The sequence below is a fragment of the Panicum virgatum genome, chromosome 3N (assembly GCF_016808335.1).
Source record: "Panicum virgatum strain AP13 chromosome 3N, P.virgatum_v5, whole genome shotgun sequence".
In the NCBI taxonomy this organism is placed as follows: domain Eukaryota; kingdom Viridiplantae; phylum Streptophyta; class Magnoliopsida; order Poales; family Poaceae; genus Panicum; species Panicum virgatum.
Window position 1 is genome coordinate 57797159 of NC_053147.1, and position 21080 is coordinate 57818238.

The 21080-nt window shown below is 45.6% G+C and overlaps 1 protein-coding gene across 4 annotated transcripts; it reads right to left on the minus strand.

The window, feature by feature from the left end:
- Positions 1-5093: 5093 nt before the first annotated feature.
- Positions 5094-9933, minus strand: LOC120666316 (putative disease resistance RPP13-like protein 1). Of its 4 annotated transcripts, none has more exons than XM_039946136.1 (4): positions 6356-9933; positions 6144-6261; positions 5935-6016; positions 5094-5600 (listed from the first exon to the last, which is right to left on the minus strand). In XM_039946136.1, exon 1 carries the CDS (start codon positions 8444-8446, stop codon positions 6359-6361), a length of 2088 nt encoding a protein of 695 aa, XP_039802070.1. In that variant the 5' UTR covers positions 8447-9933; the 3' UTR covers positions 5094-5600; positions 5935-6016; positions 6144-6261; positions 6356-6358. The 4 variants fall into 4 exon arrangements, with proteins under 4 accessions (XP_039802070.1, XP_039802071.1, XP_039802068.1 ...); XM_039946137.1 differs by having other exon boundaries at positions 5935-6054; XM_039946134.1 differs by having other exon boundaries at positions 6144-6279.
- Between the last annotated feature and the right edge of the window lie 11147 nt (positions 9934-21080).

A 21080-nucleotide genomic window follows, 5' to 3' on the forward strand; every position in this document is an offset into this window, starting at 1 on the left:
TATCTATTATTTTGTATTACACAAACAATTAACATGTTTTACCACATGTATCTAATTATTTTTACCTATTTGTTTCTACGGTATTATTGAGTTTGGTCCGTTCGTTCCGTGTCAAAATCATGCTAGAACCCATCGCTGAATCCAAATTCCACCAGGGCTGCGTTCTTGGAGCTCGCGTTCGTGTGTGTTGTGGCGGGGAAGAGGATTTGAGTGCCTGGTGCTGGAACTACGGCAGGAGCGGCGGAGATGCGGCTCGGTGCTGGAGATTCCCAACGCCGTAGCGCCCACACGCTAGCGGCGGCGGAGCACGCAGATCACGTCCACGCGCGGCTCCACTCAGCACGCCGGTGGCGGAGCCCGCGGCTCCCGCACGCACTGCCCGCGACAGGCCGACGGCGGAGCCCGCAACGCTTGCGGCGGAGCGCCGCCACGGTGGCGGAGGAAGCTTGCAAAATTCCGGCTGGGCAAGGAAACATGCATTGATTTTAGTTTCATATCCTATTCGGTTTCGTCCGTCACCCATTGACCCGGTCCCAACTGCGCAGTGCCACAGCCACTGATGGCAACAGCCGGCACGGGCGCTCTTGGTCAGATTGGATGCAAGAGGAAGCATTAGGGCACGTACAACGGGTTGTTAATCGCCGTCGACATGCAGCACAATTTAGCAAAATCCCCCCTCGCGAGCTGCGGTTAGAGTGGCGGCGTCGACTCGTTCATCTACGACCTGTTCTCGTGCTCCAGGCATTTCGACGAGGCCGCCGCCCGTTGTACGGCTCAATGTGTGGAGATGGCAGCGCCAAAAGATTTGCTGCACTCGGTGGAGATTCCTTTCGCGCGCAAGGTTCGCACCTTCTCCGTGAAAATCTCTTTCGCGCTCCTGTGAAATACTCCCTCTTCATCTCCCGAACTACGGCGAGGATTGCCCCGACAGCTGCTTAGCTAGTTCCTCCACGCCTCCAGGAACTCTCCCCGCCCTCATGCACGACCACGCCTCAACGGAGCGGGGCTCCCCGCGATGGCGCGGCAGCAAGAGGCGGCCAGAGCCGCTACACTCGGCCAGAACCGCTCCCGGCGAGCCAACGGAACTGCAAGCACCACACGCACCTCCACTGCCCTCAACGCGACACTAGACGCAAAGGAAACGGCCTGGACATCGATCTCACCGGAGGCCCTGGGACGGCGACGCACAGAAGAAGAAATGCAACCATGGTAGGCAGCTATGGTGGAAGAGAGCTCGGAGTGGTTCAAATGGACTTGTGGGTCGCTAGTGGGGGTGTGGCTTCAAGGAATCAATGGGACTCGCTTGAGGACGATGGATTTCAATGAGGGGCGGAGCTTACGTAAAAGGGGATGAATAGCAGGAGGAAGATGAATGGTAGGTCTGCAGCTTTCTGAATGGGCTTTGAACCGTACGGACACCCAAAATGAAACACTCCATCGCTTTGTATGTATTGTTCATTTTCTCATGTATGCAACAAAATGGCTACAAAGATCAATTATGCACTAGATCACCATAAATTTATGTGTCAAATGATGAATTAATCATCCTGCAGACAGCTAAATAGACAGCTCATTATACAAACTGTCTGTTCAGCTGTCTGTTTGTAACAAAAAGGCAGCAGATGTCTCCACTATTGTAGCTGAGATCGAGAGCATGTGCTGCTGTGGTCTGGAGCGGCAGTTGCAATACTGTTAGGCGGAGAGGAAAGGGCTTTGGAGAAGAGAATCACGGCTTGCTTTGTGCTGCAGGGCTTCTTCGGGTTGAAGAAATAGCAGAGTTCTAAAATTTAGACCCAAATGAAACATTTGGGCCTAAATTTGATCTAAAAAAATAAATTAAGCTCACAAAATGTGGTGCAAATGATTTAGACTATATGTAGAATCCAATTAATAATAATTAGAAAGAAATTCATTGAAACAACCAACAAAATTGTGTTCGTTTGTGCATTGTTTATATTTAATTTGTACAGATGGTTCAAAATTGAAATTGATGATTAGCTCAAATAGCAATGTCTAGGTCTCGGTAGTTGGCATTGAGTATTGACTTTCAACTCTACTTGAAAGTCAAAGAGCAAGTTTGGACTTTCGGACTTTGAGATTAGAGATGATAAGGGAAATTGACAAGGGACTCAATGTTTAATATTGGAAGGAAATTTATATTGAATGATTATATAGGAATGATAGTTTTGATTATTATGAACTAGGTTTGAGTTTAAACTGCACGCAAATAAAGTCCAAAAAATCTTGAATAAACCTAGAAAAAAAACTTGAAGAAGGTGCTATCTAATTTATATCACATTTATATTAAAAACTAAACAATTAACATCTTTTTATTAGCTACAAAGGTTCACATTTAAATACTATAAATGGAATCTTTAAACGAATAGAAATCTTTGAGAATTTTCATTTCTTCATGGTTATAGTTAATACAAGTAGTTTTTACCGGTAGCAACGCACGGGTATCTTTGCTATATTACCAAAATCTCAAATACACCTTCACGATTATATTATTATTAGTCAAAATAAACAAGATAATTTTAGGTTTTGCACTATATTAGACTACCACCTGACCTGTAGTGATCATGATGAGAGGGTGGCCAAAATTAGACCAGCGATGATGATGACAGAGTTGAAGGCTAAGAGCAAGGGGAAGTGTCGCGCCGCAAGCTTCTTCATTCTTCATGGACTCTGGAGACTGTCCATCACCTACTGTCTACTGATGATGTCTGAACGTGTATGTCCGCAAACCCAATGCAAATATAAGATCACTGTACGTCCAATCTAACCCTTTTTCGCAATCCTTCTGCATCCCAGTCCTTGCCGAGGGAGGATCCTTAACATTACTCCAAAGATTTATTGCCGACATTGCTACAAGACACTACCACACCTCACAATTAACACCACAAGCTAAAAAAAATTAACACCACAAGCAGATGAGAAACCAAGACAATATCGATCAGGCTAGGCCATGATTGATATGGTAAGCTCATCAGGCTTGATATTATTTGGCCAACAAACGGAGCTTCCATGTTCGGTCTGAAGATCTAGAATCATTAAACGGAGAAAGAAAAATTAAAATTACCCACCACTGCCATTATAAAAAAAATTTAGTCTAAAATACCCATATACATATTTACAAATTACCCACCAGTGCCATTAAAATATGTTTCTATTTATAAATATAATATATCCATCATTTTATATATCAAGCTACATATCGTGCATACCTATAGAATACTAGCTACACAACCAATTAATATGTTTTACCACACGTATATCTTATTATATTACCAAAATTTCAAATGCACCTTCACTATTATATTATTATTAGTCAAAATAAACAAGATAATTTAGCCTTTGCACTATATTAGACTACCACCTGGTTTGCGGTGATCATGATGAGAGGGTGGCCAAAGTTGGGCCAGCGACGAGGATCACAGAGTTGGAGCCTAAGAGCAAGGGTAACTGCCGCGCCACAAGCTTCTTCATCATCCATGAAATCTAGAGACTGTTCATCACCTACTACCTACTGGTGATGTCTGAATATGCATGTCCGCAGACCCAATGCAAGCACAAGGCCACTGCACATCTAACCTAACCCTTTTTCGCAATCCTTCTGCATCCATGTCCTTACCGAGAGAGGGTCCTTGATATTACTGCAAAGATTTGTTGTCGACATTGCTACAAGACACTACCGCACCTCACAATTAACACCACAAGCTCAAAAAAAATAACACCACGAGTAGATCAGGAACCATGACAATATCAATCAGACCATGATTGGTATAGTAAGCTCATCAAGCTTGAACGTGAACGGAATCTTGTGCTCTGCACTATGGAGATTTGTTGACTTCCAAAAAGTAAGAAACTTGGATCGATTGTTCCCCAACAAAAACTAGGCCATGGGGGCATAACGTCATGCAACAGACGACAGAATTAAACATAATAGCAATATACGACAAAGAGGATCATAAAGTAGAAAAGCCAACAAAAGAACAACTGAGTCAATTGAACTGAGCAGTGAGAAGCATTACTGCAAGGGTTGGCAGATAAGAAACATGTTACTACTATTGCTAGCGAATGATAGTAGTAGGACCGAGGAGATAGGCAGTCGTGACAGTATTAGGGCTGTTCGTTTGCTATGCGGCCACATCACTGACAAAGAAAGGTGTATGCAAAATGAGGCACTACTACACTAGCAGCAGAGAAGCACTCTTGATTACTAAAGCAAGTAGCATGTGATGAGAAAAAATTAAGTTTATAAATAATAATTAAATAAAAATACAAGATATATTTTGAATAGCAATACTAGCCGCGCAAATGCGCGGGTCACCTTACTAGTTTTAGAGAAAGTGGCAGATGCAGCACTGGGAAGAAAGGAGGAGCAAGAAGGAGAGGAAGAAGAAATCAGATCCCCCTTTAATCATTACTGGATCCGCCACTATTTAGAGAACTATTGTTTTTTGGAAAATATATATTTCACCTCTGATTTATTTTTAAGATAGAGAGATACCAAACCTTCTCTCAATAACTTGGACCAAAGAGGGTAATCCCATGCCACCAGGCGATATTAAGGGCTTGCTTGATAGGTATCTTGCTTCTCCTAAAATAACTTCGGCTTTGGCTTCAATGGTGAAACAACTTTTTCGGTGGAGTTGGAGCTATTTGGCAATATGTTTGGTGTAATGTCTGCTTGGCGACAAAGTGGGAATTTTATGGACAATTAATATTTAGGAAGAGAGAAACCGATAATCTATTTTTTTGCGGCTCCTTCATAATAGTGCTAGTCGTTTTGGAGCTTCGTAGGGGCTTCTTGTATGCAACCATTTTCACTTTATCAATTTGGTAAGGCTTCATAAAAAAACACTAGAGAAGTCAGTGGAGAAGTCCAAACAAACAGTTGGTATGACTTCATCAAACCACTGGCGAAGTCGGTGAAGACCTACCAAACAGAGAGATTAAGCATGAATGGGACAGCTACGCTTGAGCCCTAACGGGATGATTCATGGCACTGTTAAGAACAATTGAAAATTTTTGGTTTGGCAAATGACAGTATCGATCAGCTGAAACTGTCAGTGACAAACTCACGCCCATAACGAACCACCCAAATCAACTAGAGGAATCCCTCAAAAGATGGTTATGTCTTGGTCAACCACTTAACCAGTTGAAAACACTTGGGGAATCTCAGGCTATCCACTTATCCAGTAGTACAGAGCATAATACCCCAACATAAAACAATTCTACTCCCACCAGTCCATCTAATTCCGCCAAACAGATCGTTCAAAGACATAGACAGTAGAACTTCTTTCTTCCCTCGAAGAAGGTTCGCCTCCTATCCATGGAGAACCAGAAGGTAGCATCAGCTGTCCACCAACATGGAGTCTCGAAGGAGGTCCTCGCTGCTTATTTCATCCATGCTGCGACGGACAATGCAGAGCTAAATTGTTCGACAAGTCCAGAACTCTAGATAGTATATAGCAACTAAACTCATGTTCAGAAACGATTTTCTGTCTAGCAGCCACAGGACAGCGCATTCCAGCGTCTCCATTTTATTGCATTATGCTCTCTCTTTGGGGAACAAACCTTGAACCATGAATGAGCTGAAACAAGGGGAAGGTGATCACAATGTAAATGATGATAGAAACATAAATTAAAATCACACAGGTGAAGAGGGTTTTAATAACTGGGCAACTAGCTAATACCAGTAGAGTAGGACTCAAAAGCAAAGAGATGGATAATAGAGCTTAAAGTATAGAAGCTCCAGGGGAACCAAGAGTAGCAACTGCAAATTGTTGCAAGAAACAGTGCTTTTCATCCCAAACTCAACTGATAACCTTTTCCCATAGTCATCCACTCAGCCTCATAATTAAAGAAAAAACTCGGCCAGAGGGAGAGACATCCCTCTGGTTTCATCAAAAAGAAGAGTACTGATACCTTGGCTTTGAACCCAGGCTGGTTGCAGGGGGTTTCGTTGACCCCCAGAGTTCATCGCTCTACTGTTGCACCATGAGAAGCACTGGTATTGAGACATAATTAGCTCCAAATATTTTTATGCTGATAGACAACATGCATTACAGATTAGGTTGAGTAATCTATGAGAAAGCAATATACTGTAGACTGGAGAAGATAAATATGTTGCATACCATACGTGTAGAATGTATCCCCATAGGTCATGCAAAATTTTACTTATGCTGCACATGAAATAGATCTACCATCACATACCATCCATCGAGATTAATCCAATCAAAGTCAACCCAATGTCTAAAATTGGACAGAGGCCTGTAAATGAGCTTAACATCAAATGGCAAAACAGCAACCATATCAGAGACAACAGATGGCACGAAATATTGCATACCAATCATGCATCTTTGGATATGTCACATTTAGAGATCCAGTTTATCTTTCCCCAATCCGAGCCGCCAACCTGGTATCGCTCAAATAACTCGGTGCAACAACCATTTATAACAAGTACCCACAGGTTTGGGGGCATGTGTGGAAGAGACTGAAGGACATGAGTGTTATGTAGAAGCAAACTCCGCAGAGCATATAAATCATGCATCTTCGAAGGAAGAGACCGCAACAGTTCCGCGTTGCTTATTTCTATATGCTCCATGTGAGAAATATTCTGCAATAACCATCCCTCAGGCAACAAATCCATTTTAGATCTGCCTGATATGATTAGCCTTTTAGTGTGGCACAGATTCCTTAATGGATTCAAATCTAGTAACTGATGGTCGTCAATTTCAAGCATTTCAAGCTGCAGATTAGAAGTTTCTACTGAAGCCCGTGGAAGCCTCGACGATGAAGATATAATCAGGCTGCTACAATGCTCTATTTTCAATACTTGAAGACAAGAAAGGGCTCCTATCCCACCCAAGGACAATAAACTGTTACAGTCAATGATTTCAACCATCTTCATTTTAGATATTCTTCGAAAATCAGCTGCATTAGGAAGTGAAGTCAAGGTACAGCACTGGAACAGTTTTAAAACCATGAGAGCTTTGTAATGTTCCTCTTGCAAGAAACAACCATTTAGAGAAACCAAAAAGTCACAAGATCTGATATGCAGTGTAGAAAGCTGTGGCTCTAATCTCTTGAAATCAAACATGTTAGGCAGACTAGACATTCCAACTCCATCTGTCCCCAATAACTGCAGGCTGAAAGGTAGATTAGGTAGCTCCAAAAGTTGTGGGCAATCTTTCACAACAAATGTAACCAGATGGGGAGGCAATTCGCCAGGAACATTTCCTTCTGTCCAATTCTCCCTGTAACCATAAGCATTAGAACCATGGGATGAATTACCAATGTATTTCAGTTTTGGGAGGTGTGCAAGAACAACATGCTCCAGTGCCCCTAGACTGCCAAGCGGCGGGAGCCTGTCCCACTCTATGCATCCATCAAGCTCGAGACGCACCAAATTGGAAAGGTGGCGAATTTGAATCCACATTGGTGGCTTAATGCCATTGTATTGAGATATAGTTAAATGCTTGAGATTTTTGTGAGGAACAAGCTTATTGAGGATATGGTCATCAATCCCACCTTGCCCATGGGACCACCTCAAGGATAATACTTTCATATCCATCTTGTTATCCAATTTAGCAGCATCAGCTTCATTGCAATTGCTGACATTTTGGACATCAAAAACAATGATTCTCCGGAGCTTCCCTAAATTCTGCAGCTCAGTTATATTGTGGCCATCCCTTTTCCTCACACTGAACCCATTCAATTCTCGAAGACTAGTCAATTTTCCAATGTGAGGGATTGTGGACAATGCTCTTTTAGGAATATCCAATTTTTGCAAGCTCAGCAGGTTACCAATATCAATGGGGCTCACTTTTTCCTCTTTGTCTATCTTTATGATCCGAAGGACTTGCAGATGACAGAGTTTAAAGAGCTTACATAGATTAGGCTCATCGGTAGCTGACATATAGATGTATCTTAGGTGCTTCAGTTCCGCAACAACATCATTCATGCCAAACCAACCCTGTCCATCTAACTTCAAGAGCCGCAGGCTTGTTCTGCCTTTTATAGATTTCTTGAGATCAGACATGAGTTCCTGTTGTGTGGAGCTTGCCTCATTTTCTATTATCAGAGTGCGCAGGTTCTTGGACTGAGAAATAATTGTGATAATTTCAGAAGTTATGCCTTGAATGTACAAGTGTCGCACTTTAGGAGATATGCGATGTGCCTCGGCACGGTGGTCACCATCTTTAAATCTTGAACATTCCTCACTAGAAACGGAGTGTGCCAATTCGTACATCAAATCATGCATGACATAGTAATCTTCAGAAGGATCAGCAAGCAGTTCTCTTGGTACCAGTGAAAAGAATGATTTTCGTGCCAGAATGTTGAAGTTGTCCCTAGCAATATCTTCCTGGTTCTTTATTCCATTCTCTCGTTGCAGTATCAGCCCTGAACCCACCCACATCTCAATCAACTCTTCCATCTTAAACTTGAAGCCAGGAGGAAATATGCTGCAGTATCGAAAGCAAAGCTGTACTTCATAAGATTTTGGTAGCTCATTTTGAGCATCTCTGTGATCGTAGGCCCAATTTCATCAAATTGGTGGATATCCTGATTTAAGATGGCGTTCCATCTGCTATGATCCGTGTTGTCTCTCAGTTGCTGACCAACAACTTTTGCTATGAAAGGACATCCTTTGAGCTTTCTGGCAATCTGCTCACCTATCAATCGAAGATCCAACCTATCACTGGGGGTCGAATTACCAAATGCGTGATGATTGAAGAGCTTCAGAGTGTCTTCCTGATCTAAAGCCTTCAGCTCCAAACATTTAACTCCATCTCGCATTTGACGTTTAACAGCATGAGCCACAGATCTCATTCGGGTCGTGAGCAATATTCTACCCCCCATCACAGCATTATTTCTGAGTGGACCTAAAAATTGCTCCCACTTCTCATCATCCATATCCTCCCATGCATCATCTAAAACCAGCAAAAACCTTTTAGTCACCAACTGTTTGGTAAGATCCGATTGCAGGGAGTCCAAAGCCTCCGAGCAAGCACTGTTCCGGTTGATTGATTCCAAGATCCTTCTCACCAAAACTTTAGGCTCAAAACGCTTGGAGACATGCACCCAGACGATCATGTTACCAAAATGATCCGGAACCACCTTATCTTGGCAAATAAACTGGGCAAGGGTTGTCTTCCCCATGCCGCCGCCGCCAACAATTGCACACACCAAAAGCTTGTGATCTACAGTATCAGCAGGTGTATGAACACCCAACCATTCCAGCAGTTCGCCCTTCTCCTCCTGCCGACCAAATACAGCTGCTGTTGTTAACTCCCTCGTGGTCTCCCGTGTGTTGCCCAGATCTTGAGTATCAGACGAAGAACTACGGATATTCATGATGACGGAGAGGAAATTTCCTGAATTATCAAGGACTGAATCTAATCCCTTCAGAGCATCCTTCAGACGCTTTGAAGTACCACCAGTGGTAACAGCACTGAGGGACCGTCGAAATCCACTGCCGAAGTCAGGTAAACGGGAGGATAATCTCACCTTCCAACCTTTGACTTCTCGAGCTCTCCGATCTTTGGCTTGCTTCTCCAGATCCAAGTACTCCAGCTCGTCGAGCGCGTCCTCAGCCTCCTGCAGCGCGTCGCGGAACTGCCACATCCATGGAGCCAGAGCTTGGTTCTCCCAGACCTGCGGCTGATTGCCGACATCGAAGACTGCCACGATGACCGGCAATTTGTCCGTCAACTGCTTATGGAGATCTTCATCCTCGGCCGAGAGGCGGCCCAGGGCCTTGTTCACAAAATAGGAAATCGCTGCCCCTGCCGCGGTTTTCCCCATGAAAACAGCCGCAGTCTTGGCAAAAGCAGCAACCTCCGCCATGTCAGAGAGGTGGAGCAAACGAGCAAAGGAGAGAGGAGGCGTGAGGCTGAGGCTCCGCCCACTACTGAAGTCAGGTCAACGCTCGGCCAGGTGGAATCGCTCTAAAAATAAAATCTATTCGCTTTTCACTTGTTGCTCCAACTTTAGTCCAATAATCACAGGTTTGGACCAGAAAAACTGAATTCACTTGTTCGAATGTAGTCAGTGCCTTTTTTTAAACAAACATTAGTCGCGGAGTGCGTTTCTTTGGGTAAAGCAGAAAAATAGAAGCTTATATCTTTTAATAAGAGACATAACTAGATAACAAAAAGAAAAAAAATATAAAAAATAGGAAAAAATCCAAATTACTCCCCTCAAGTATAACCAAAGTCTGAATAACCCCCTAAACTATATTTTGGTTCGTTTTACCCCTTAAACTATGTCATTTGGTTCATTTTACCCCTTAACGAAATTTGTTCTTTTTATTCCACCACATATAAGTTGAATCTTAATTTAAAATTTTGCATGGTAGTAGTGGACATCACAATGCATTTTAATAAAATGTATTATGAATTTTTCATCAATATGTTTTATATAATTTGAATTTCAAGAATGAATATATTAGTAAATATCTTACTCTATCAAAGAATGATGAAAAAAATGATGATATATTTTTCTAAAATATGTTATGATGTCCGCTATCATCTTGTAAAAAACCAACTTAAGATTCCATTTGTGTGTGGAGAAACAAAAAAGAGAAATTCCATCAAGGGGTAAATTGTACCAAATGATATAGTTTAGGGGGTAAAATGAACTAAAACATAGTTTAGGGGTTATTTGGACTTTGGTCATAGTTCAAGGTAGTAATTTGGACTTTTTCCTAAAAAATAATACCAGCTGGTTGTATTGGAACATCAACGCGAGCTCAAACAGACTCAACTCAAACCATCCAGATTGGATGGATCGGGACATCGACGCAAGCCGCACAACGCATCTTCACAACAATTCTATCCGGTCGGACTAGAACAACGAAATGGACCTCAAACAGCAACTCCGCCCCGTCGGACATGACACTCACCAACATTCATGCTCACGTAATCGTCGAACCCTACAGCTTAACCTTGTGTTAAACCGACAAAAGCAGACCGCACCGCACCGAGAAGGCAACTACCATGCGGGATCATCCGTTGTAGTGCTGCTTCAACACCACACTCCATCTGACAGAGTGAGATCACCAAATCCGAACATCTCGGAAGCTGCCTCGCAGTCACCGCCACGAGAACACAATGCATGGGGTCTCGCCACATCTGCCGCAGAACTCCACCTCTTGTCGCCTTGAAGGATCACCACACACAGGGACCTCGCCACGTCCACCTCATCACTCCATATCACGGACCCGTTTTAAAAATCATTGTCAGGGTGGTGAGCAATGTTCCCTTGCCCCTCTTCCCTAGAACTCCAACATTCAGTTGAGCCGTCATGACAAATCGATCTCACCTCCTTGCTTCACCCGCGCACAAAACCTCCGCCGCTATATTAGTGAGCCAGAGTAGTCGCTTGTGCCATCTTCCGACGATTTGATGCATCGAATAGCCTAGCCCAACTGAGCGACCCACCACGATCCTCTGCAAGCCAAATAGTCCAACAATGCTGGTGCCGATACCGGAAGTGCCATCCTCCGACATGGTCCCACGCCACACAGACCATTGCCAAGCAACGCTAACCGCCGTGGTCCACTACAAACAGCCACTGATAAACATATGACAACCTCCAGCCTCTACCATAACCACAAACACCTCCCCCGTGGGCTCAGCAACGCCCATCCAGCTTGCCACACGGTGAACTTGCCATTTCTAGTTGTTGCCGTCCATGATCAAAGGACCAGCAATGCCAAAGCCAAGTTAGCTCTCAAGAGAGGACGCCTTCAAGGAGGGCACGAAGTCAAAGGTGCCGCCATCATTGCTCGTCCAAGAATTGGATAGGCTTTTCACCAACATGACCCCCCTCCCCCAATGAGGAAACAAAGCTCTAGAGCGTCGCCGTCATGTCCACTAGCAAGAATGCCTCATGCATGGTCATGGCTTGGCACTCCCGGGCCACAGCCACGGCAGCCCATCCTGGACACTGCTGCCACTGCACCTCAACTCGCCACACCGCGTACCCCCTGATGAGGACATCACCACGCTAGACACGCTCAAACTAGCCTCAGCACCAAGCTAGAAGTCATCACCAACTTGGACTGCGCATTTGGTTCGGATTTAGCCGACAGACTTGCACTCAAACGGCGATATCTCCCTCATGGATGCATTGGAAATCTGATGATGATACATCTATTTTAGTTCTGGTCCCAGCTTCAGAAGGTTCGTGTATAATTCTGTGTGTCCATGACAAGGTGTTGCCTCACCTATTTTGGGCCGAGTTGGCTTTTGTATTGTGTCGGACCTTAAACCCATGTTGTGCCCCCCCCCAAGTTGCCCCCAACCTTAGGACGCCCCTTTTCTGGTATAAACTCAGCAACCGGCGCACTTTAGGGTTTGAGTTTTCTTTAGTGCTTGTTTTCTATGGAGAAATAGTCATCTTCATTGTAACTGTGATGTCGAGTCCTTTTGCAGTGAATCTGGGCCTCTGTTCTTGTTCTTCACCACTGTGGCGATTAGTCCTTTTATGATCAGCGCTTGAACCCCATACTCACATTCGCTTCATACACATCTGCAATTTCATATTGCGTGTTTATCCCTTCTTGCTTGTGTTCTTCGATTCACTTGCAGGAATAGCCTTCTTGGCGAGATCCATCAAGTTGTGCTTGGTTGATAACCAATGGAGCAGCGATGCAACGGTCGCAGAACTTTGGATTGGAACATCAACGCGAGCTGAGAGTGACTCAACTCTAACCACCCAGGCTAGACGGATTGGGACATCGAATCAAGCCGCCCGATGCATCTCCACGACAACTCTGTTCGGTCGAACTAGAATAACGAAACGGACCCCAAACAGTAACTCCGCCCCGTCGGACACGACACCCACCAACATTCACGCTCATGTAATCATCGAACCCTACAGCGTGACCTTGTGTCAAACCGACAAAAGGCCACCGCCATGCGGGATCATCCGTAGTAGTGCCATTTCAACACCACACTCCACCTGATAGAGTGAGATCACCAAATCCGAACATCTCGCAGGCTGCCTCGCAGTCACCACCACGAGAACACAATTCGTGGGGGTCTTGCCACATCTGTCATCGGACTCCACCTCCTATCGCCTTGAAGGATCAACACACACGAGGATCTCGCCATGCCCGCCTCAGCACTCCATATCACGGACCCATTTTAAAAATTGTCGTCAGGGTGGTGAGTAATGTTCCCTTGTCCCTCTTCCCCAGAACTCGAAAAATTCAGCCGAGTCGTCATCACAGGTCGGCCTCACCTCCTTGCTTCACCTGCACACAAAACCTCCGCCGCCATGTTAGTGAGCCAGAGTGGTCGCTTGCGCCATCTTCTGACGATTTAATGCATCGAATAGCCCAGCCCAGCTGAGCGACCTACCACGGTCTATTGCAAGCCAAGTAGTCCCACAATGCCGATGCCGATACTGCAAGTGCCATCCTCCAACATGGTCCCACATACACCACACTGACCGTTGCCAAGCAACACTAGCCATCGTGGTCCACTGTAAATAGCCACAACTGACAAACATACGACAACCGCCAGTTGTTGCAATTCATGGCCGAAGGACCAGTAATGCCAAAGCCAAGTTAGTTCTCAAGACGACGCCTCCAAGGAAGGCACAACATCAAAGGCGCCACCACCTCGTCCAAGAACTGGATAGGGTTTTCATCAACATGACGCCTCCCCCTCCCCCTCCCCCCCAACGAGGAAAACGAAGATCTAGAGCGCCGCTATCATGTCCACCGGCAAGAACGCCCCATGCACGCTCACGGTTTGACACTCCCAGGCCACAGCTACGACAGCCTATCCTGAACGCCGCCGCCACCATGCCTCCACTCACCACGCTGTGTACCCCCACCTCTTGCGCATCACACGGCGCACACATGCGTCGCCTCAGGGCCCGCTTCTCCTCCACTACATCATCACGTGCTAAGCCACCAACATTGGAGAGCGAGGCCACCGTGCCCGCTCCCCAAATTGCTCTAGGACAAGCATGCTTAACCTAAGAGTTCTTTGAAGATCGGTTTCCGAAAAAAAGTTGCAACTTGTTGGTATGAGTATCTATCAATCCTATTAATCCCTAGGACGGGATGTCACATCCTCACCCCCTTAAGAGACCGACGTCCTCATCGGTCAGTCTTTTCTGCACACTTTGTCACTTTGTCTTCACCCGTGCGCACCCGGGAAGCGCTCCTATTCCGCACGCACCCGTGAAACCGCGAGAGTTGGCTCTTATACTCGAGAGCCGGGCCCGCTTACATCTGGCAGGTTTCTAGGAGATAGACTGCCCTCACAGACCAACACTAGTTTTTTTTGCACACTTTATTCTCACTCGTGCGCACTCGGAAAGAACTTCCCGGTCGGTCACCCATCCCTAGATTACTCCAGGCCAAACACGCTTAATTTCAAAGTTCTTTGAAGATCGGCTTTCGAAAAAAAAGTTGCAACTTGTTGGTATAAGTATTCTATCAAATCATATTAAGCCTTGGGTTGGGATATCACACGCGGCCTCCACGACCCGCGCTAAGGCCACCGCCACACTCACCGTCAGTCGGCGCTGCCTTGACGCTCCGCCGCATATCATCAGCCCACCGCTCCGCGCGATGCTCCGCGGCATGCCGGAGAGGGCCTAGGGTGGCAGATCCTGTGGCGCGATGACCGAATCCGCACTGAGGAAGCTCCGGCGCGCCACTTGGCCATGGGCCCCTTGTGCCATCCCACCCGACGCCCGAACCTCCCACTGGCCGATTCGCCCTGCCGTCGCCTTCCTCGCCGGCCACGGGTTTCCGGAGACTTGCTCCGATGACAGCGAGGAAGGGATGGAGGCGGCGGGTGCTAGAGGTGGCGGCGTGAGGGAGTCCCCCGATCGCCTTGTGGGAGGGACGCGGTGGAAAGGTTGCCTCTGTTGTCGTAGTCAGTGGCTTTTAATCAATATGAGTTATGAGTACATGACCACAATGCAATGTCTTAGGATTTAGGATTACGTAGCGAAGAATTGACAATGGAGAAGGACGAAGGAGATGATCGTGCTTCAGTGTTCTATTTTTCGCTGGTTTATTATATCCAATCCCGGGACATGTGGAGGCCAGTTCAAGATATGAAAAAAAAGATTTCACTGTTTACAAATCGCGGAGAAAAAGCACCGAGTCTTCGGAAAGGAATTACTCAAAAAAAAAAGTCTTCGGAAAAGGACTGGGAGGTCTTCTCGTTTAGGTCCCCCAAGTATTTTTTTATAATTAGGTCTCCAAATTTCAGGATAAGTAAAACAATACGTGAGGATGCAAGGAGCAAACCGCAAAACTTTCACCAGGACCCGGACGGCGGCGGCGGAAAATTCCGCTCACCCGCTGCTTTTTTGCCTTCTTCCCTTGCAAACCACCAGTGTACCGAGTGCCGCTCCTAGCGACAGCGTCGCGCCCAGAAACTGTCCCTGGTTGCCCAGCCCCGGCGACGAGCTCCTTCACGGCTCCGCCGTGCGTTGCGTCCGCCGGCAGCAGGGGCCGGCGCCGGCGCCGGCGCTATGTTCGCTGCCGCGTGGGTAAACAGAGTGGGTGACGTGGCTGCCGCGCACGACGGAAATTAATGATGTGGCTGCGGAGCCGGAGATTGTCCGGTGTAATAAGACGTTTTCATGGATCTTGTGGACTGGGCTGGGTTTGTGTTGATGGGCCAAAATCCATTGGAATAATTTTTATGGGTACCTTTTTTCTGTTTTATTTGTGATGTGTGTTGCTATTCTGTACTAACGGCATCCGTCCACAAATACAAATGATTCTAAGTTCATCCTAAGAATAGTCTGACCTAACATGAGCTCAAAATTACTTAACTTTGTAGATGGTGGGAATAGTATTCTATTTGTGTACATAGATGGAGGGAATATGATTCTTATTTGTGTACTTCCCACAAGAAAACGTAGTCTATTTGTGTACACTACATGGATGAGCCCAACCTTATCATAAAAAAACAGATTAGTACCCCAAAAAAAAAAAACTTATGGAGAGCAGTTGGGTTTGTCCCACAACTGACTTTGTCAATATCCAGACTGTAGACAAGTAATCAAGAAAAGGACTTTTTGTAAGAATATGCAGGAAGCAATCAAGGAACGAAGACTGATGCATATAAGCACCATGTTCACAAGGCTGCTTAACTTCCTCCCAAACTAATTAAATTTTTGCCCCTCACGCCGACTATAGGCACACACACTACCCATGGTTCACAGAAAATTTAAGTCAGTGATTGGCAGGGTCATCAACACAAAAGTAACTAATCTATATACCAACTATCTTTTACAGTGACAGTATATACACACAAAGACACTGACAAGTAATGGATATTTATTTTTCTCGAATGAGAACTACAGATCTTTATATTAAAATTCATGCGTAAACGCAGCTGGATCAGTAAAAGGAGAAAAAAAAGGACATATAACACATTCATAATGTTTTCGTATACTATACATATATGCCGCCATTCCAGAATCGAGAGATGTACTTTGTTTTTTGTCGTTCGTATTGATGATCATCCCATGTTACGTGCAATATTCGAGTATATACTACACCACATCATATGGACCAACCTGATTTTTTTAAGGAAACTACGGCAACTAGCTGTTGAGGCAGCCTGAACCAACCTGAAAGTTCCCCTCGCTAGCTCCACAACTTTACCTAAACTGTTAATTGCAATTAAATGCTCCAGTAATGCTGCATCTAGACATAATGCACATTATCGATGCAAAATCTGTCAATTGCCTCCTTCACCAATCTTTATTTGCACAAGTGAAGCCTCTGAAGTTCTTCGCCTGGCAATCAGAGGTCCGGACTTTGGATAAAAAGCTAAACTTCTGACCAGGTCAATTGGCAACCTCGTGAGATCGCCACAAATAAAAATTGGAAACCTTGCGGTTATGTTGATTCTTATATTCCTAGGATTCCCAAACCTAGTGTCTATGACAATACGTTTCGGTTGTGCAAGAGGCCATACGTTTTAATATTTACAGAAAAAACTTAAACAAAAACAGTTACAGATCAGTTCTGAATATACAATGTAGAGAGAGTTTTTCCGATGTCCATTAAGTTACGTTGTAGTAAAATGTTCTCACTAAGATCTTTCAACATGAAAGCTTAGATTGTACTGTTGGTTTTGATTTGGCTGACCTCTGTCAACAGCAGAACCATGAGAAAAACAGGGAAACCTCATCCCGTGAGTCAAGGGATCGGTTCAACAGAACCAATCCGCGATTGCCTTGATCGGGAGGTAATCCTAAGCTCATTGGGCTTGCCCCTGGTCCTACAGTGCTTATAAATAATAGGGGGTCAACCCCTGGGTTAGTAACCTAATGGATTCCACCATCCACCGATCATTCAGAGCACTGGAAGGCTCAGAAGTGCGAGCACCACCTCCGGGGTAGTGCCGGTGGCGTCCTGAAGGTCGCCGCTACACCGTCAGGAAGCTCAAGGAGCGTCTGCGCTACATCTCCGATGCCGTCAACACCGTAGACGTCGTCACGCCTACACCAACTTCCAGCAGCGCCATGGACACCACTACCGCTGGTATAGAACCGAATCTAATCCATTCCGCATTAGTTAGTGTACTAGGAATGATCTATTTTGGGTTAGTGATCCTGGTTAATTAAGTCAGTACTAAGTTTTGTTAGATTTATACTAACAATTGGTATCAGTCGCCTATCCTAATCCTGGTTAGATCTCCTAGACAAACCCTAAGCTTTAGGTTCGGTTTCATGGTGTAGATCTATCTGTGCATGTTCTTGTTCATGTTTTTGCTCTACTCAGTAAAGTTTCAGATCATGCACGTGTTTCTAGTTAGTCAGAATTGCCTTCATGCCTAGAACTTTAGATCTGCTAAGTTTATCTAGGCGTTTTTCTTGTTTTAGTTCATGAAATTAATGTTTTTCCTCTAAGTCAGTGACCTAACCATCTCGGTTTTGGGTCAATTTCATGCATAAGATCACACTCAGTAAGATTAGAAAGAAATTAGAAGGAGGGGGATGCAAATCTCAGATCGAACCAAAGCTTAATCCCGCAAATCCCCATCCCAAACCCTAACCCTAGATCAGTTTAAGTAAGATTAAGATAAGAGGGGCTTACCTCATGGTCGGTGGCCGCGCGTGGCATCAGTTGCCACCACGCGTGTTCGCCAGCGTCCCTCCGGGAGCCGTAGCCCCGTGCCGTCTGTTTTGGTGCGGCGGAGCCGGTCCCCTGGCGCAGCCGTGCGCGATCTGCGTGGCACATCAGATCGTGCCGCCCCGTGCCTTCAGCTTGCGCGCTCACCGCGCCATCAGTTCGCGCCCCGCTGGCCACACTCGCGCCGCCGCCGGCGCATTAGTCGTGTCGTCCCCGCCGGCGCATCAGTTAGCTCCCGCCGACGGCCATGGAGCCCCGGCGGAGCCCCTCGGTGGCTCGCACGCGAGATGCACGTGGTGCCGCAGAGAGGGCCCGCGAAGCTCCGGCCCGGTGCGGCGGATCTCAGCCGCGCGGTGGCAGGAGGCTAGTGGCGCCGCCGCCACCACTCGCGCCCATGAATCTCGCGGGGAGGGGAGGAAATGAGTTAGGGTTAGGGTCCCCCCCATTTTTTCAGCTATTTAAGCCCCGCCGAAATGATTTCGGCCGTTGGATCTGAGCCGACGGCTCAGATCGACTGCGGGCGGTGGGGGGAGCGCGCGCCGCGCGGGCCGAATTACCGGCCTGCTCGTCCGCTGCCAGGCCACATTCCTAACGGCCCGCCTTAAGCCGTTGCGCGCCGCGTAAGCCGAGCCGCTGCGCTGTGCTGAGCCGCGTCCGCTGAGCCGTGCGCCGCCTAAGTCGAGTCGCGCGCATGAGCCGCCCCTTGAGCCACAGCACTGCGCTTTAGCTGGGCTGCGCGTTTAGCTGGGCCGTGCCCTTTTGCTAGGCCCCGCGCGCGGGCCTACGGGTTGGGGATCCTGCGCGCAAGCGGGCCGCCAGTGGGTCATTTTGATTTCCGGGCCAGTTTTAAGTTTTCTTTTATTCTCAGTTTTCAGCTCATTTTTCAGTATTATGCTCTGTTTTATTTCTGCATTAATTTCAGTTAAGCTATCACATGAGTAATTTTAAGTAGTTGGTGTTTATTTCATGTTCATAAGTTTATTCCACCACTATACTTTGAGATGCCTCTAAATAAATGGAACCACCGAGAAGTTTATTTAGAGTAAACTTGTGATTATTTCTGACCACCGTTGTTTAATCATGAGTGTTAAGACAAAATTTCATTTTGTTTTTCCCCACCGGTGATGCAAATTGAAATTTTAATTGCATAATGTTAATCAGACCACCGTAGGATTATTATCATGCTTTTATTTACATTTCATTGTATATAATTACTAAGATAAGTTTTTCCTTTGATTTTCAGTGACAAATGTCAATGTTGTGGCCTCCTACCTGAAAAACATTGAGCCGCTCAATGGAGCGAATTTTCTTGACTGGAAGGGCAAGGTCATGATGTGCTTGGCTTGGAATGATCGTGATCTGGCATTAAGGGAGGATAAGACTGCTGTTGCTGTAGGACAGACTTCAGCTGCTCTGGAAAAGTGGGCAAGATCAGACCGCATGGCGCTTATGGTCATGTCTCAGACCATCAGTGCTGGCATTAAGGGCGCCATCCCCACCAAGGATGCACAGGGAGCAGATCTGAGTGCTAAGGCCTTTCTGGCAAAGATTGAGGAGAACTTCAAGAGCTGATCCAAGACTTATGCAAGCACTCTCATCATGAAGCTAGTGGCTTCTCAGTATGATGGGAAGACTGGCATCAGGCAGCACATTCTCAACATGTGTGACATGACCAACAAGCTTAAGGAGATGTAGATGGAGATCTCTGAAGATTTTTTTGTGCACTTCATCATGACATCATTGCCTTCACAGTATGTTGCGTTTAAGATTAATTGCAACACCAACAAGACTGTCTGGTCTATCAGTGAGTTGATCAACTACTGTGTTGAAGAAGAAGAAAGGCTTAAGACTGAGAAGATGAAGGATGTTGTCAACATGGTTGGCAACCTCAGCATTTCAGGCACTCCCAAGAATCAGCATGAGTCAGGTAGCAGCAAGCAAGGCCAGAAGCGGTTTAAGAAGAAAGGGAACCAGAACTTTGGTCCAAGGAACTACAACAAGTTCAAAGGCAAGCAGTCCCAAGGTGGAAAGATGTTGTGTTCATTCTGTGCTTCGCCCAAGCATCTTTAGAAGGGCTGCCCAGGTTTTAAGGAATGGCTGAAACAGTAAGGTAATATTAAGATTTATATTGTTTCTTTCATTGATGAGTTATTCTTAGCATATTTATCCCCTAATACTTGGTTAGTTGACTCAGGTGCCACTGTGCACATTTCTAATTCATTACAGGTATTCAGTACGATCCGAACTATAAAAAGGGGGGGAGCGAAGCCTAAGAGTGGCTGATGGGAACATGGTTGAAGTCGATGGCGTTGGAAGCTTCTCCTTAGAGTTGCCAGGCGGCTTCCAGCTTAATTTAGATGATGTCCTTTATGTTCCTAGTTTAAAGAGAAACATTATTTCTGTTTCGCGTTTAGATAAATCTGGACATATGTGTGAGTTTGGCAACTTTGTTTACAACATTAAATTTTATAATATTAGTGTTGGCCTTGGTCATTTGCAAGGAGATCTTTATTTGCTCTCTCTTGATGATTATTCTGTAATGAATGTCTGTGATGCGATGCATAAGCGTAAGCGTGATGATGAGACTTCTTCGAAATTGTGGCACTGTCGCCTTGGCCACATTTCGAGGGGGAGAATGGAGCATCTCATTAAAGATGAGATACTTCAGGAGTTAGACTTTTCAGATTCAGAGTAGTGCATCGACTGCATTAAGGGAAAATATGCTAAGACTATTAAGAAAGGAGCGACTAGGAGTACGGGCGTATTAGAAATAATTCTCATAGACATCTGTGGCCCTCTCTCAGTAACATCGGTAGACGGTTATGATTCTTTTATAACATTTACTGATGATTATTCCCGTTATGGACACATTTACCCCATCCAAAAGCGTTCAGACGCTTTAGAAATATTTAAGATTTATAAGACGGAAGTTGAGAAA